Raw genomic sequence first — 17,707 nt, 5'->3', positions numbered from 1 at the left:
TCTAACATGAACTTGTTGGAAATAAATTAAATACGTGATCTCTCTTGGTGTTTGAAAATGTAATTAATCCATTTCAAACTAATTTTATTATTATCCTTCAGGCTTGTCTCTTATCTCAGTATGAACAGTAACAGTAAAAAAATGGTTCCAAAAACCAAGTGCAAGACTTACAGATTTACTCAGGTCATGGTTCATTTCTCTAACTCAAACCTGCACCATAATCCAATGAAAAAGTATAACTACTACTCATTAAACGATGATCAATCTACTGAAACCAAATCATGTATAGAGAAAATGGATCCTGTAAGAAAAATTTATGTGGATGGTACTTTTCCATACTTCTAAATTTGGACCATACACAAGAAAAGGATGCACATCTTCAACATGCATTCAGCCTAGGCTTTGTCATTGAGAGGAAGATAAACAAATGAATGCATTTTCATTCATCGAAATCATAGCCTACATCATCTAACTCCAAAGCATCATCACCAGATCCAGACCTGATACTGAGGAAAAGAATAACAGCAACTAGCTGTGCTACCACAAAATATTTAGCCCTTCTTCTAAAGGTTTTCTCCTCCTTTGTTTGTGGCTGTCTTTTAGGTTTAGTCTTGGGCTTTGTTGAACCTGAGAGTCAAAAAAAAGACGAATCAAACTACATTAAAATATGAAAGAATATAAGTAGTAACAAAGCAATTTGCAGATTGGCAGTTTATTTTTTGATTCGTTTTCTCTTCCTATATTCAGAATTGTATAGGTCTTTTGGGAAGATCTGTTTTAAACGAGTTTATTTGGGTACTCCGTGTTTTTTGTATTTTTGTTTTTCTTTTTGTTTACTAAACTTTCATGTGATTACAAATGATAGATGTCTTTGGGAGTGTCAGTATAGCTAAGATGTTAACAACACTGTGATGCCTAACATGAGTTTTATTTTAAAATAAACAAAGTAAGTTGCACATACAACATTTTTCATGTAGCTATATGTATTAATAGGACAATGGTCTTGTTTCCAAAATATAAAGCCCCATAAATAGAACGAAGAGTTCAAAAATGCATTTAAGGCAGAAATAGCTAGCATTGGTGCCTTGGAGACACCAAATTCGTTCAAGGAGTTAATGTAAAAAGAAAAAAGAATGAATAGTACAATGTTTGACCATGTTGTATTTCGATATGAACTAAGTGAACAAGCATAATATAATAAACATTCTTAGTAAAATAAAGGTATAAAGTTATAAAAACCTATTGCCGAACACCAAGAGTTATCATTTTCAATTTTCGGACTATTTTATTTTAACTCTTTGGCATCTTCATTACCAAGTTACAGATGGATGAGTGTAATTGTTTTTAACTTTATGATTTTCAACTTTCTGACTATTTTATTTTAGCTCTTTGCCATCTCCATTACCAAGTTAGAGATCAATGGAATTGTTTTTAAATTTATCAATAAAATTTATAGATCTTTAGGCGCATTTGACTAAAAATTATATTAATATATTTACTCACGAAAAAGCTTACATGGCTTCTTAGGGCATCAAATTAAATGATTTTTAAACGAACCAAGCAAAGAAAGGCATGAAAAAAAAAAAAAAACTTCTAATAAAGAGCCAAGAGAAGTCTTGTAGAAGGTTTTCTATCGACAGTAGACATTTTGTTTGCAAGAAAAAAGGTTCTAGTTTATAGACTATCTTAGAAAATAATGTCAGAAGAAGTATAATTTAATGGATATTAGATCTACTTCTTGTTTCTCTCCTGTGCTTATTGTATTTCTTTGTGTACATTGGATTTCTTATATTTTAGAACTACATCCAGTATTATTTTAACATTTTCATCACTTATTACATCATTTTGCTAGAGCTTTTGCAATAGAATCTGTCAAATTTTCTTCTCTAGCACTAGTTTTATACCTACAGTATAAAAAGCTTTGAATTTATTTATCTTCCTTTATTTGTGTTATTTGATTTTTTTTTCATCTTCTTGTCACCCACCTTTTTTTTAATAAATTCCATCTTTGACCTTAGAATATATAATATATAAAAAAGGAAAAGGAAGACATCATGGGAGAACTAGGCCAAAAACCATGTAACACCAAAAGAACCAAACAAACATATAGGTGAATCTACATTCTGGCAAGCCAAATCTATTTCTATAGAAGTATTTCCCACAAGTAGGAGGTAGGGAGGGGAACCGTGTAAACATGGCCTAAGAGTCAATTCCAACTTGGCAAGTATATAAGGGCATCTATTCCATTTCATATACATGTGAGATATCATCACGGTTTTTCTTCTAATTCTGATTAGGCAACATTTCCATCTGTTCATAATGTCCCAAGGTACAACCTTCATATTAAAAAAAAAAAAAACCTTGGTTACTAAACTGGAGTCAGTTTCTAGCCAAAGGTTCTGTCATCCGCTTTGTAAGGCAAACTCTATGGCAAGAATGTCATCAGTTCAGCTCTAATGGCCAGGGCATTGCCAATAAAGGCCAAAAATCCTCCTATATAGTCGCTTGAATTGCCTCTATAGATGCTTGACAAGCAGCTGGTCAGGTGTTCCTCTTGCTGCACCATCTATATTGCATTTGATCATCCCCACTGCTTATGTCACCCACTATTTATTAATTGGACAAATTTATTTTTACAATTTTCAATTTCATCATCTGCTTGTATATAATTTTGAATACTTCTATAGAAATATTTTAAATTTATATTTTGAAATTAATTTCATAAAATATGACCATTTACCTACTAGTTAATAAAAAAAAAATGAAACTTTATTGGTTGCCTCTTCGTGAACCTATTTTGGCTCCATCTCTACAAAAAATTATCTATAAATTTATGTTTTCCTTTTCAGAGTTTAGATTGAGCAATCAAGAAAAGAGGTTAGCTCTAAACTTGATCGAGACAAACATTGAATTCAAAGGGATTTTGCATGCGCAGAAGACAGTATATGCAACGGGATTTCATTTGAGTAGGAGTAAGACAGGGTATATGCATAGCAATTTTAGTAAGGAACAAGAGGAAAATGATGTACAGGTAAAAACTAGATGTGTCATACATGTTTATAAATTGAAGTGTCTGTGACCAATATTACAAAATAATGGAATAATTAATGAAAATGTCAGAAAAATACAACTCGGGTGGTTTAAAATGGAGAAAGGCTGTGACTGCAAGATTTCTAGCAAGCTTAAAAGGAAAAATTTTATGATACGGCAACATGATCGGTTGAACTTTAAAAGGGTGAGAAAAAGTGGGAATAAACAAAATAAATAAATAAATGTTAAAAAGACGTGTGGCCACACAAGGGAAAAATACAAAATGAATGTATGAAGGAGAAATTAGTGCAGCACATTCAAGGAAAAAATTATAGAAAATTGATTAAGGTGGCTTGGACATGTAAGAAAAAGCTACTAGGGGCACCAATGAGGAGACTAGCTTGTATGGTTTTAGCCCTATGAAAAGGAGGATAAGGATTACCGAGAAAAATATTAGAGAAAACTAAAAGGGATCTCATGGTGAATAATATCCAAGAAAAAATGGCTTTTAACAAGCTCAATGGCGTAGTGCGATCCATGTAACTGGCCTACTATTGTTGCTTGTGATGAAAAGCATGTGATCAGAGGACAGGATCACAAACCTAGAATCATCCATTGTGTATCCTGTTCATGGCTTGTTTCATTTGTTCTGTAAATATGGCAACTAATTATCATGAAGGGGGTTGTGTTAAACTCATTCATATAACACTAAGCAACCAGAAACATGAACATTTCAGAATATTCCACTCTATACCAGGAATATTTCATAGTAGTTATAGAAATGGTACAGTCCTATTGCTATAATATCAAGCCAGAGTACTACAAGCCACAGCTTTCCAATATATTCATTGCTACAACATATTCGGATATATATATATATATATATATATATATATATATATATAGAGAGAGAGAGAGAGAGAGAGAGATGATTGTGTTCGTCATTTAACACGAAAGGAAAAGAAATATGCAGTAGTTACACTTTTCAAGGAAATCCATGAAATAAATCCTAAAAATATCTTACCTGAAGTTGAACGACCTTTAGAATCTGATGATGATGATGATGGTTCTGCATGAAAATCTGGATAATTGGAAGGCAAAGCACTAGTTTCTATAATTTTTGTATTGCATTGCTGCACATATTTCACCAAAATGGTATGTTCCAAAAAGTTGACCCGCAAAATTGATGATTCCTGGTAGTATATAAATGCAGCAATATTAATTAAAAAATTTGCCTCAAATATAATTTTAGTACTTTTAGTAAACAATTTCTGCTAGCCAGTTACACAAACAGCACTTAGCTCAGGATAAAAAATCGAAAAGATATCTCAAGGGTTGAACAGAGCAAAAACAATTAAAGTGCAAAGGATTTGCCACACCTTTGAGACAGCATTAACTGCACAGTTTTCCTCGTTCAAGAGTATTTCCTATTATCCAGCTATGCTTTAAAAATAACAATTCCCAACACAAAGGAAATGATGAATCATAAACTATCATTCTCCCATTTGCAGGGACCCTTCTGTATAGTAACCTTCTTTCATAGAATCATTACTAGGTAATGGCAATATTTTTGCAGAAGAATTCACTTCTAGTCCATACCTTTTTACACTGAGTAATGACATACTAAGCACATTCAAGAGCAGGTTACTAAATGTGTGGTTCTTTTTCCAATCATGCAATCCTAGTTAATGAACTAAGAGAAGGAGCAAATTATAAACTTGAGATATGAAGAAAATTTTTTAAATGAAAGGGTTTTTTTTATTAAGGTCCGCAAGAAGCGAGTTTCAATGTCACGTAGCAGTAAATTTGGACAGTGCTTTGTAAAACAAGTTGAAAGGTGAAAGTATCTTACTATCTTGTATCTATTTTAGAAAGTGGTTGGGGGAATTGAGAAGGATGTAAGCATGAGTGGATGAAATGAAGAAATGTTTTCAGACATAATGTGTGGTCACAGGGTTCCTATCAAACTAGACATTAGACCAGCAATGATCCACGGCAATGAATGTCAGGGGCCAATAAGGTATCAATGAGACAAAATATATACTTGAAGTAAAAGAGGAAGAGGAAGACCAAAAGAAACTTTTAGAGAAATTACTGGAAAATATCTTTACCCTTAATGGATTTATCAATTTTGATAGAGTACAATGACTTTTAATCCATATAACCAACCACACATAGGAGGATAAGATTTGACTATTATTTTTGTCACAAAGTGATAACAAAACCTGTATTGGAGAGAAGATTAACCACAGAAATCAACCAATTTCTACAAGTTTTTTCCATAATAATCAAATAAATTGCACTAACACAATTTAAAGGTTCCATTACTAGAAAGCCAAAGGAAAAATCGATGCTTATCCCAGAACACCAATTACACTCAGTTCAGGCAATCAAATTTACAGCACCACAGAAGAATATGAACTTTTCATGCACCCACAAGCAACTGTCACTTTACAACCATGGTTGGTTGGTGGTCTTTCAATACATGCTCAGCTCAACTCTAAGTTTGCATAACCAATAATTACTTTACTGTTCTATTACAAGACTAATAAATGTTGGAGTATAGTTTTACTCTGGCATTTACTTTTACTTTACTTGAACAGCAGTAGTTGAATAGATTTAGAAGATATTTGACTGATGGCTTCTCTAACTGTCTTTGTTATCATCTTATAACAGCTTCAGTTAGAATCTACTGAGTCCAGTTTCTGTACTATATAAACATGACATGTTGTAACTTCAATATAATTGGGCAATGAATTCATTTTCACCAGACAGAGAACCTTTCAAACTCCCAGCTTAAGTTTGCTTAACCATGAATTACTTTACCAATTCTATTATGAGACTTGTACTCAATAATTCTGGGATCCTAACTCTAGTACTTATAGATTCAGTGAGTACAATTCCTCCTGATGTTAAAGTAAAGTATCTGTCAAATGAATGCTAGCAGTTGTAAGTTCCTTTGGACACATGCCACAACAAACAGATTCGCTGTTCAATTCTTATTGATAGGGGATTTCTTACTCAAATGGGTATCACATTAGTTGCCAGAGTATCATACTATCTTAAAATGTATATACCAGAATCATGGCATAATTACTTATATAACTTAACTCACAGGTAAAGCTTGAAGAATAACTAATGCATGAGCAAGAAAAATAGCATCCAAGCTTGATGGCCTGCATAAACAGGAAAGAGCATACAAAATACATTACTAGGAGTTCAAAGTCAAAACTTGATCTCTACATGAAAGGAACCCAAAATAGTAGCACATATTGCTCTATATAACATAATGCCAGCAGAGAACCTATTTTCGAAAAGGTAGTTTTGCTCCCCTAACAAAGTTGACAGAGCATCATATGCAGAGTTTGCTCTCCCATAAATCTGTTGACCAGAGATAGCTCCATAAGATTAAAAATCACAGACATACACACTGTTAAGTAAAAGGAAAATATTGGAACAAAGGTTAGATAGTAAATAAAATTCACCTTTTGTAAGTAATGTTTAGAAATAGGAGAGAGAACTTGTCCCAGTCTCAAGTGTTGTCAGAGCAAAGTTCAAGAGAAACTAACCTCTTCTTCCTTCTTTTCAGCATTGTCTTTGCTTATCCCATGTTTCTGCATCACCCAAAGAGCTTTCTTCCAATAGAGGAGCCGTCCTATAGGCCAGGGAAGATCAGAATAATAGATCTTATCAACAGAGGAACCATTACATCCCACCCACAGTTCATACTCCAGTGCATCAGCAAGCCATGTGGTGAGCAACACTTTGGTTGCCGTCCAATCAGGGAGAGAAGAAATACCACTATCTAAATCACCCACCTCCCTTTTCAAGCTCTCAATGATCCCCTCCTTCTCATTATTGTATGCCACACAATCTCCACTCTCAAAGTAAGGAATCTGATCTAAACACCACAAAATATAGCCAAAATGAAAATAACAGTAAAAGATACAACAAACGAATTGAAACACCCATATGTCAAGAAAGAACAAGAACAACAAAAAGAAATAAACTTAACCAGATGGGGTATGAATGTAAGAAAGATTACTCACCCAGAAGCCTCAAACACAATCAAATGATTAAAAGGCCTAAACTTCAAAAAGAAAATAGATAAAAGGAATAATTGAATAATCATTGTTTCTTTTCTGGCATAAAAGAGATAAAGATTGAGGTTTACCAGAATCAGGGTAGTTAGGGTGATAATCCAAGTTAAAGGGAACTTGAGAGAACTTGAGAAAAATATAGGCGGATAAGCATTGAGGGCAACCGGTGGGGAGACCAAAACACGGTTTTCTAACTACAAGGGTGTTCATCCGTGTGCTCTCATTAGCCACTGTTGCCATGAAGTAGAAGAAGAATAAGATGGGCCAACACAAAACTGAACACTGAAAAAGTCTCTTGCTACAGTAAACAATACATTGAGACAAAATCAGGGTTTAGGCCTTTCTTACTTTCTTACATGTACAGTGTTCCTGGGTTTGGTCAATTTTAATTATTTTTATCAATTTCAAAAAATAAATAACTTTTTTTATATATTACATAAACAAAGTATTTATTTATTTTTTTATTCTGCTGTATTCCCTCTTTATTATAGGGTATAGGTAGTTTTTACTAGAGAAAAAACAATTATTATTATATTAAATGGTCATGTAGTTATTTATCATGGAGATTGACACATTTTTTCACTGTTTGTTAGAATTATATAAAGAAGGAAAGAAAAGATGTAGAATGACACAACACAAGGTGAGTATGTGCATTAACTAAAGAGAAAGGCATAGATATGTGTTTAATAAATTCATATTTAATGAAAGACATTCAATGTTATAATTAAATTTTGAAATTACAAAAATATAAATATATTCTGTACACTGCATTTTTAATTTATAATATTACAATTAATTAAATATTATGTATATGTGTTAACAGTATTTTTCATTAAATTTAATTTAAATTTGAATATACAATGTGTATATTGCAATATTATAACATTATAAAATGAAAATCATGTATAAGTATATAATAAATTTAAATACATGATATTATTAAAATACTGTTTTAGTCAAATATATTGAAATTTATTATGTTTAATAACAAGAAAATTTAAATTTAATCAAAAATATAAAATTAATTTAAATGTGTTAAAATTTAAATAATATATATATTATTATTAAATATAATATTTTTAAAATATAAAATTATTTAATCAATTTTAATATATTATTAACATCCAATTTATATTTTACAAAATAATTTTAATCTATATAATACTAATTGTTGTTATTGTTCAATTGAATCATTTTGCAACTTACAAGTCCATGGTAGTTAAAAAAAATATAGAGATAATATTTTATAAGATTACTTTATATTATTTTTTTAGTAGAATGCATGAATACAGTCTCATTTAAATTTGTGACTTCATTCCTTCTTTAATTATCTTATTCAGTCATTTTTTTTCCTTCTTTATCTTAAAATACAAGTAGCACAATATTTCACTTAGTCATTTCTCTATTTCAGTTAATGTAATATATTAACATTAATATTTTACATTTTAAAAGAATAATTTAATTTTATATATTATTAAATATCACAAATTTTTAAGTCAATTTAAAAATTATTAAATATATTTTTTCAAAAATAAAAATTTATTAAGTAGTTCAAATATATATACAATTATAAAACATATTTTGATATAATACACATCACATAGATTTTTTTTAGTCATTAATAGTATTATTATGTTGCGTAAGAGCTTCATGATTTCAATTATTTATTGTTAGGGTTGAAACAATGATGGACAGTAATAGTGATATTATGAAAGAGTTTAGTTTCCATGTTTGTCCCATTCTGACTCTAACAACACAGACCAAAGAAAAAAAAAATAACAAAAGCTATTTTTTTTCTATTATCCATTTGCAGAAGAAAAGAAAAAAAAAACAGCAGCTTTTGTTTCTTCTCTTTTCTATATATTTAAATTCAAAACAAGTGAAAAATAAATCCTCTGCTCCTCTTCCTCATTGCACTCTTTCGTTACACCTCAAAACTCAAACCCATCAATATCTCTCTTGCTCTGCAATCAATTTAGGGTTTTGAAACAGTGAATCTTTACCACCTCATCAGGTTCTCCTTCTCTCTCTTGCTCTGATATTTCTTCCACTAGTCTCTCTCCTTTGATTTCGAGGTTGCTCTCTGTTTGTGTGTTGCATGAAATTTACCTTGTTTTTCTTTGCGTGTTATGGTGATGATAATAGTAGTAGGTTTTGAAGCTGTGTGTGGGATTGTTGTGATTTTGCTTCTATGGTCAACGACTGGGACGTGTTTCTTTGACCAGAAGAAGAGTTTGTCTGTTGTGTAGTTTGTATGTTTTTTACTTTTCTTTTTTAATTGAATATGTAGGTATGGATGCTTTTGATGTTTTTAGTCTGAGCTTTTTTGTAGTTTATGGTTTTATTAAATGTTTGATGTTGTGCATGGATGAATGGATGACACGGATCATAGTTGAAGTTCTTGTTTTTCAGTGTGATGTCATGCATGGTGGTTATTTGTTTTGTATTAGTTAATTGATATGTGCTGTTGCCTCAGTGAAATTGAGTTTTTACTCAATGCTTCTGGGAATTTGTGTGGAGGATTTGAGTAAATGGCTTTTTTAGCACTACTTGTATTAATTGGCTGGAGTTATTGTTTGTTTTATTAAACTGGAGTCAATGTTATGACGCATGTCTTGATAAGAGAATTTACTAACTTGCTGATTTTGGGTGGTCTTTAGGATGCAATTTGATATTTGTAATTTTCATTACAAAAGAAGGGGACAGCTAATCTTACAGTAGTATGGCAACTGAGAGTCTAATTAGAATCTCTGAAGCTGGGGGTAAATGGCCCTCACATAAGGAAGCTACAGCTTTCGGTTCAACATCTCGCAACATGGCGACAGAGGATTTGGGTATACTTTTGAATGGTCATAGGTTCCATGGTGGGAGAAAGGATCTGACACCAAATCGCAGTGGCAGTGCACCTCCCAGCATAGAAGGCTCATTTTTGGCCATAGAAAACCTCTTACCCCAGCAGATCATCACCCAGAATGCAAGCTTTGCAGCCCTAAGCAGTGCTGTGCAAAATTGTGAGTCTGAAGACCAATTGCGAGCAGATCCAGCTTATTTGGCATATTACAGTTCCAATGTCAACCTAAACCCTAGACTTCCTCCCCCGCTTACATCCTGGGAAAACCGCCATCTAGGACGTCATATTGGCAGTTTTAGAAATAATTGGAGAATGTCTGCTGCTGATGACAGTGATAAAAGTTCTTTACATTTGCCTCAAAGGACTCTTTCCACACACAAGGAGGAGTTGGAAGATGAATCACATCAACAGCCATATGATGATGAATTGATTAAGGCGAGCGGATTGTGGCGTAGACCTGATGCGGCTTCATTGGTATCTCAACCTAAAAACGTTGTTGATTTAATTCAGGTGATTATGCTAATTTTTTAAAATCCGTTCAATTTTCTGCTTGTATAAATACATTTTTAAGTCCCTTAATTTTCTTTCAAACAAATAGTATGATTATCATGTTTATTTTCCATTTATTTTCTCTAGTTTATTTTGGCGTATGCTTATAGCAGTGGGTATTAATCCCACAGTTATGGTATTTTTATCTTTCTGATTTTCTATGAGTTGTAAAGTATTTAAGTTTTTTGCCTCCTTGTATATAAATTTGTGACTGTGAATCGTATTTTTCTTGTGCAATACTCAAACTTTCAGGAGGATTTTCCTCGTACCATGTCACCTGTATATAATAAGTCTCTTTCCGAAAGTCCTGGACCAGTGGATAAACCAATTGACTTAGAAGTCGGTTCTAGTTCTTCTCGTGATCCCCCTGTTACTACAGTAGAAGCTGCTAAAACTACTGTAGGTGCGGATAGTATAAGGGTGTCATCAATTGTTGATACCCATGCCCCAGTTACAAGCTCATCATCTCTTGAATCGACTGGTAGCATTGGTGTTAATGACTTAGATGTTGCTTCTGTTGCATCTCAATTAAAGGCTCTTGGTGTATCTAATCTACCACACTCAGAAAGTCTGAGTTACGAAGAAAAGTGGAAGACTAGCTACCAGATGCAACACGCAGGATTCCAGCAACAAAACAATGCATCTGATATTTCTAGCGCCAATTCTCAAAATGTAAATTGTGTGTATATTGGTAGGGAACAGTTTCCTTTTAATTCAAGCAAGTTCTCAAATGTCCAGCCACTACTGCAGTCGTCTGGGTTTACGCCTCCCCTATATGCCACAGCAGCTGCTTATATGAACTCAGCAAATCCATTTTACACAAATATGCAGGCCCCGGGTATGTATACTCCACAATATGTTGGTGGATACACTGTAAATCCGACAGCTTTTCCTCCATATGTTACTGCATACCCTCCTCATGGTGCTGTACCGTTTGTTGTTGATGGAGCTACTAGTTCTAGTTATACTCCACTAACACCTGGGGTTTCAACTGGGGGAAACATTTCACATGGAACTGAAATGGTACAGGCAAACAAGTACCTTGGGCAATTTGGATTTCCTCTGCAGCCTTCTTTTGGTGATCCCATGTACATGCAATATCATCAGCAGCCTTTTGTGGAGGGATATGGTATTTCTGGTCATTTTGATCCACTGGCTCCTAGAGCAAGTAGTGTTAACCAAATTAGCCCTTATGATTCACAAAAAAGGCCCAGTACTGGTACCTATTTGGATGATAAAAAATTACCCGATCAAAGATCTGCTACTAATATGAACTCAAGAAGAGGTGGATTATTGATTCCTAGTTATTTTGGACACATGCCAAATATGGGTTTTTTAATGCAGTATCCAAGTTCACCACTTCCAAGCCCTGTTTTATCCGGATACCCAGAAGGAAGTCCAGGCCATCTAGGTGGTAATAATGAAATAAAACTTTCCCCAGCTTCTGGTAGAAATGGAGGAATAATATCTGGATGGCAAGGTCAGAGATCATTTGATGGTGGTCATGACCCCAAAATTGTTAATTTTCTTGAAGACTTAAAATCTGGCAAAGGTCGAAGATTTGAGCTATCTGATATTATTGGACATATTGTTGAATTTAGGCAAGTAACCTTTTAGCTGTCTTTCCAGCTGTCTAATTGATCAGTTTCATGGCTTTGATAATTATTTTCGCTGTGGTTTTTAACTCCAGCTCCGATCAGCATGGAAGTCGATTTATACAGCAGAAGTTGGAAAATTGTAGTGTTGAAGAGAAGACATTGGTGTTTAAGGAGGTTCTCCCACATGCTTCTAAATTAATGACTGATGTATTTGGTAACTACGTAATACAGAAGGTTTGTTTTTTAAGTGATGTATATTGTCATTAGCCTTAAGAGTTCTTATGAATAGTTAGAATGTATTTTGTTCGGTCTAATTTTTCCCTTTGCATGTGCTTAGTTTTTTGAGTATGGAAGTCCTGAGCAGAGGAGGGAACTTGCAGATCGACTGGTCGGCCAGATACTACCTCTAAGTCTGCAGATGTATGGCTGTCGTGTAATCCAAAAGGTATATAATCTATAATTTATGATGATTATATAGCTCTGGACATTAGTATACATTTATTTCATTGGCATGTTTGACAGGCCACCACTATTTAAATCTATGTGGAAGCTTTGATTATGGATTTTTCTCTCTCTGACTTTATTTCTGTCATTGAATCATAGCATTAACATCTGTATTGACATTTATTAATTCTTTGGGCATATGCATATCATAGTTAAGCATTCAGATTGGGGATTTAACAAACTATGTTCTTAAGCATATCATAGAAAATAAATTATTATTTATATTTTATGTCCATTCAGGCACTTGAGGTTATTGAGCTTGAACAGAAAGCTCAGCTTGTTCATGAGCTAGATGGAAATGTTATGAGATGTGTTCGTGACCAAAACGGTAACCATGTAATTCAAAAGTGCATCGAATCAATTCCAACCAAAAAAATTAATTTTATACTATCTGCATTTTGTGGTCAAGTTGCTATTCTATCAATGCATCCCTATGGATGTCGAGTAATACAGGTAAAATTATTTCATTCCCTTTCTTCCTAAAAAAAATGTTTTTGTTTGGTCATGCATTCAATCATATGATTATATTTCCTGTAGAGAGTACTAGAACATTGCACGGATGAGAGTCAATGTCAGTTTATTGTGGATGAAATCTTGGAGTCAGTTTGTGATCTTGCTCAGGACCAGTATGGCAATTATGTTACACAGGTACTTGGTCACTATTCTCTCCTAAACAATAATTTAATTTTTAGCGTCAGATGTTTATGGTTCATAGTAAAAAGAAACTGACAAGTTAGAATGTGATGTCCTTTTATCTGTCCACAATTATAAATTACAGAATCTGCAAACTGGCTGAATAAATCCTTAACCTCAGCAAGTGATACATTGATGTTTCACTTTCTATTCTTTTTTTACTCCCTTTTTATTCCACTGTCCGTATACTTTTATTTATAATCCCTCTCAAATTTTCTGTTTTCCAAAACCTATTCCAAGATCTCTGTTCCCAAATTTAATTATTTGGTTTCCATATTCTTACTGGTTGGGATTTTTTTCGTCTTCTATAATTGAAGAGTGTATTCTCTCACAGTGAGTTTCTCATTACAAAAAGGGCTAATTACATGGACCTCCTTCAATATTTGTGCTAATTATGCTTGGACTATATTTGATTCAAGAAATGTTGTTTTCACTTACCTCCCCTATTGTTTGGTTCAGAACGTACACAGGTACACAATAACCTGAAAAATAATAAAGCAAGAGAGGTTGATGTTATTTTCCTATAAAAAAAGGGTGCAAGTGTAATTAACAGTAACCTCGGGAGATCAGCATTAATATCCCTTATAAAAAAGTGCTAATGTATTCATGAATTGATGGTTCATATTGTTAGTGCTAGTTACTTTGGACTCACTTTTTGTGTTTGTGTTTTGCTTCCCTTTCATATGTCAATTTTGCTTAATTTCTTATGCTTTACTGCTTTCATTATGTCACAACAGCATGTCTTGGAGAGAGGAAAGCCTCAAGAAAGGAGCCAAATTATCAGCAAGTTGTCAGGACATATTGTTGAATTAAGCCAGCATAAGTTTGCTTCAAATGTTGTAGAAAAATGTTTGGAGTATGGTGATGCCACTGAACGGGAGATGCTAATTGCTGAGATATTTGGGCATGGTGAACAAAGTGATAATTTATTGGTACGTTTAAACATACAAAGGCAAATTACGCATTACTTGTTCTTCAGAATATCTAGTTGTTCCATTCTAGGAAAAAGCTTCACTCCCCAGCATCTTTGTTTAGTTTGATGTTGAAGGAGATTCCCCACAAGCTTTGAAATATGTTTTAACAATAAATTTAGTTTTGGGAACACTGTTTGATGCTTTTAGGGTCTTTCATGGAAGGAGAGTCTCATTTTCTGGTTGTAAAATGTTCATATATTGTTCACATGAGATTACACTTTTAAAATATCTTATAGAGCCTCAATACGTAGATATATATTTTCAAAGTTGCCAAACAACCCTTTTGGTCTATTACTAATTCTACATTGATCTTTCATATTTGATGTTGATCTCCTCAAAATTCTAAATCATTACAAATGTTGAATTTTTTGCGCTACTTCTAGCACGAACAATGTTAAGTTACTAGTTGATTGTATTGTGTTGTATTAATGCATACACCTTTGGGGTATGTACACTTACTTTATTGTATTTTTGTTTTCGTTGTAGATAATGATGAAAGATCAATTTGCTAATTATGTGGTCCAGAAGGTCATTGATATCTGTTCTGAAAAACAGCAAGCAATGTTACTTGCTCATGTAAGAATTCATGCTCATGCTTTGAAGAAATACACTTATGGGAAACACATTGTGGCTCGGTTGGAACATCAATTTGGAGGTGTGTACTTCTAGCGCTTTCATTGAACAATATAGAAATCCCAGTTCTCTTTGGTAGAACACATTTGAATTATTGTCATGTATAATTGAGTAGCTTGGGTATTCATGCTAAAAATTCTTGATTTTTGATATTAGATTAAGTCACGGTCCATGGTCTCATTCTGTTGCTATGCAAACTATATGCCTATACCATGTACTACTATGGACAAAAGAGTTAACTGCATTAAGTGTTACGAAGGGTGCGGAGAGTTAGATTCTTATTCCTTCTTTTTGCTTTAGCGTTGTCAATCTACCTTTAGGATTATGCAAACATTGAATTAATTATTTAGATAAAGACGAGACATTTGATTGAAGCTGTGATTCCGAGTCTGAATTATACAATGGAATTCAGGAGACTATTGTGTAGAATTAATTTTATTGCATGGATAAAAGATAAATTCTTTTAAAATGAAAATAAGAATACTAAAGCATCACTATACAGGCTATAATCGGAACTAGGTTAGCACTATAGGCTGTATTTTGCAGCATTCCTGATACCATATATAAAATAAAAAATACATAAGGGGCCGACCGATCAAAACCCACTGGAAAGCCTAAAATGTGGAAGCGCAAATCTATCTCTAACAATTATCATAAGAAATACTAGGGAGAATTCCCTCCCACCAAATAAAACCAACACCTCTAATACCATAGTTAGCCAAATTATCAGCACACCTATTGCCTTCTCTATAGATATTAGAAAATCTGAAATTCATCCTTTTAGCATTTTTCCAAGGAACTGACATATTATCATGGATAAAAAATAACGTAACTACCATAATTACAAGATTTCACTAGCCTATTGCCCTATTTATATATTACTTGTTTCCCAACTTCCCATTCAAGTTGGAGAATATAGGTCATATGCCCCAAGCTTATGACATGTATAATTTATCAAAAGACCTTGCTAAACCATAATGAAAATATCCTTGAGTTGACAAAGCTAGTGGTGTTGTTCTCAATGAAATTTTCTCTCCGATAGTGACATTTGACATTAGAAAAGATTTATAAAACTTGAACAGCTTTTGTAAGGTTAAATTTGATCTTAAGACCAATTTTTAGGATAATGTCAGATTCTACCCAAGATGCATGTATTCAGCCAACTTGCTCATTGTTGCCCTCTAGGTTGGAAGTCTTTGTGTGAGGGGGAGTGTTGGAAAGCCTCCTTATCAATACCATGAATCAGTTATCTACTGTGATCTCCTTTCTTAATAGGAGCTTTGTTGTACAACTGTGCGAGTGAAAGAAATTCGAGATCGCTTTCTAAGCCTGCTAATAATGGAAACAACTTAATTAAATGAACTTGCTTCAAGAAGTAAGAGATAAGAGTACGACTATTTTGGCATCTGGGCCAGATTTTTAACTGACCTAAATGTATAACATTAAACTCACTCAACTTTGTAACAGAATTAATAACTGATGCCTAACATTCGGAATAGTATCCTATCAGGTTGAATAGGTTGAAAATACAGATCAATTTGAATGCAAACTTCTGCACACTTTTTGGTTGAATAAATGTATGGGATGGAAAATGTTGGTTAAAATGGTGTATATAAGTCTGGAGGCAATGCCTCATCTCATGGTTGAGCTTATCAGGTCTTCAATACCAGAATGTTCTAAGCTGTTATTGAAGTCTATTTAGTAGTGTTTGATGAGCTTATGAAGTCTTTCATCACCAGAATGTACTATCCTTAACTACGGGTAGGTAAGGTGTATTAAAAATCTCATTAACTGTGACCAAAATAGTGTATGCATACGTATGGCAACTCTTATCTAGTGAGCTAGTTTGGGGATGAGTTAGATTTAAATTCAATTTATAAGGAAGCAATTTTCTTTTAATACTTCCTGAAAAGCATTTTCATTCTAGTTCTGTATTTTTCCTGTACCTCACTGTCCACCTACTTAACCAAGTCATTGTTTGGGGTCCTAATGCATAAACCACCCTATCTCGAGAAATGAATAAAATATTAAATGAAGAAATTACCCACTGCCTGGATCATGCTGACTGCTCATACTTATTTTTTCCCTGTATGCTTTCTTACCATATACTTTTTACTGTTAGAGAATCAAACACCTGGCTCATGATGAGAAGAGAGATGAAGCCGTGGATCTTCAATGCGACTGTGACGTGCAAAACCCACAGCTTCAACATATGTTCTTTGGTCACAGGAAATAGCTGAGACATTGATAGGTTCCTGTTGTTTTTGCTCCTCACTTCATGCCTGCGCCTTGATATAGCTTCCACATTGATGACCAAAGGAGATATTAGTATATACAACTATACTTTTAAACGCTGTAATTATGCCATTCAAAATAATTGCTTCAAAATGTTATTTGAGTATAATTATTTGGAAGGAAACCCTTCCCTTCCTTATGTATAAGTTACTGTGTCTTTCGTGCTTAGCGTGTGGTTTTCTTGAGATACAGGTATTCTAGGGTTCTAGAACTAAACTAGTGCATGTCACTTTAGCACCTTATCCTTGTGATGGATGATGCATGTATGTTTTAGTTGAGAATGATTAAATTGGTTGGCGTTTTTTTACCACTCTGGTTGATTAAATTGTTTGGAGAATTGATGCTTCTTTAGCTCATGATTATTTTAATCATTTATCAGCTAAACTTTAAACTCTTCCATGGATTCCTGGTTTACAGTGTTATTTCTTTCTAAACCGACTCTCTCCTGCACTTAATTATATGTCTCATTAATTAAATTTC

The 17,707-nt window shown here is 33.4% G+C and overlaps 2 protein-coding genes across 2 annotated transcripts; one reads left to right on the top strand and one right to left on the bottom strand.

Moving 5' to 3' along the window:
- Positions 1-223: 223 nt before the first annotated feature.
- Positions 224-7,444, bottom strand: LOC106755164 (mitochondrial outer membrane import complex protein METAXIN). The gene is made up of 6 exons (XM_014637270.2): positions 7,205-7,444; positions 6,600-6,931; positions 6,335-6,411; positions 6,146-6,206; positions 4,055-4,223; positions 224-627 (listed from the first exon to the last, which is right to left on the bottom strand). Exons 1-6 carry the CDS (start codon positions 7,368-7,370, stop codon positions 440-442), a joined length of 993 nt encoding a protein of 330 aa, XP_014492756.1. The 5' UTR covers positions 7,371-7,444; the 3' UTR covers positions 224-439.
- A 1,512-nt stretch (positions 7,445-8,956) lies between these two features.
- LOC106755203 (pumilio homolog 6, chloroplastic) lies at positions 8,957-17,537 on the top strand. Its single transcript, XM_014637315.2, has 10 exons — positions 8,957-9,144; positions 9,791-10,491; positions 10,783-12,131; positions 12,221-12,362; positions 12,466-12,573; positions 12,873-13,085; positions 13,170-13,280; positions 14,063-14,257; positions 14,786-14,954; positions 17,055-17,537. Exons 2-10 carry the CDS (start codon positions 9,853-9,855, stop codon positions 17,075-17,077), a joined length of 2,949 nt encoding a protein of 982 aa, XP_014492801.1. The 5' UTR covers positions 8,957-9,144; positions 9,791-9,852; the 3' UTR covers positions 17,078-17,537.
- Positions 17,538-17,707: the final 170 nt, after the last annotated feature.

The sequence above is a fragment of the Vigna radiata genome, unplaced genomic scaffold (assembly GCF_000741045.1).
Source record: "Vigna radiata var. radiata cultivar VC1973A unplaced genomic scaffold, Vradiata_ver6 scaffold_264, whole genome shotgun sequence".
NCBI classification, from domain to species: Eukaryota; Viridiplantae; Streptophyta; class Magnoliopsida; order Fabales; family Fabaceae; genus Vigna; species Vigna radiata.
This window is presented reverse-complemented; position numbering and strand designations above follow the sequence as displayed.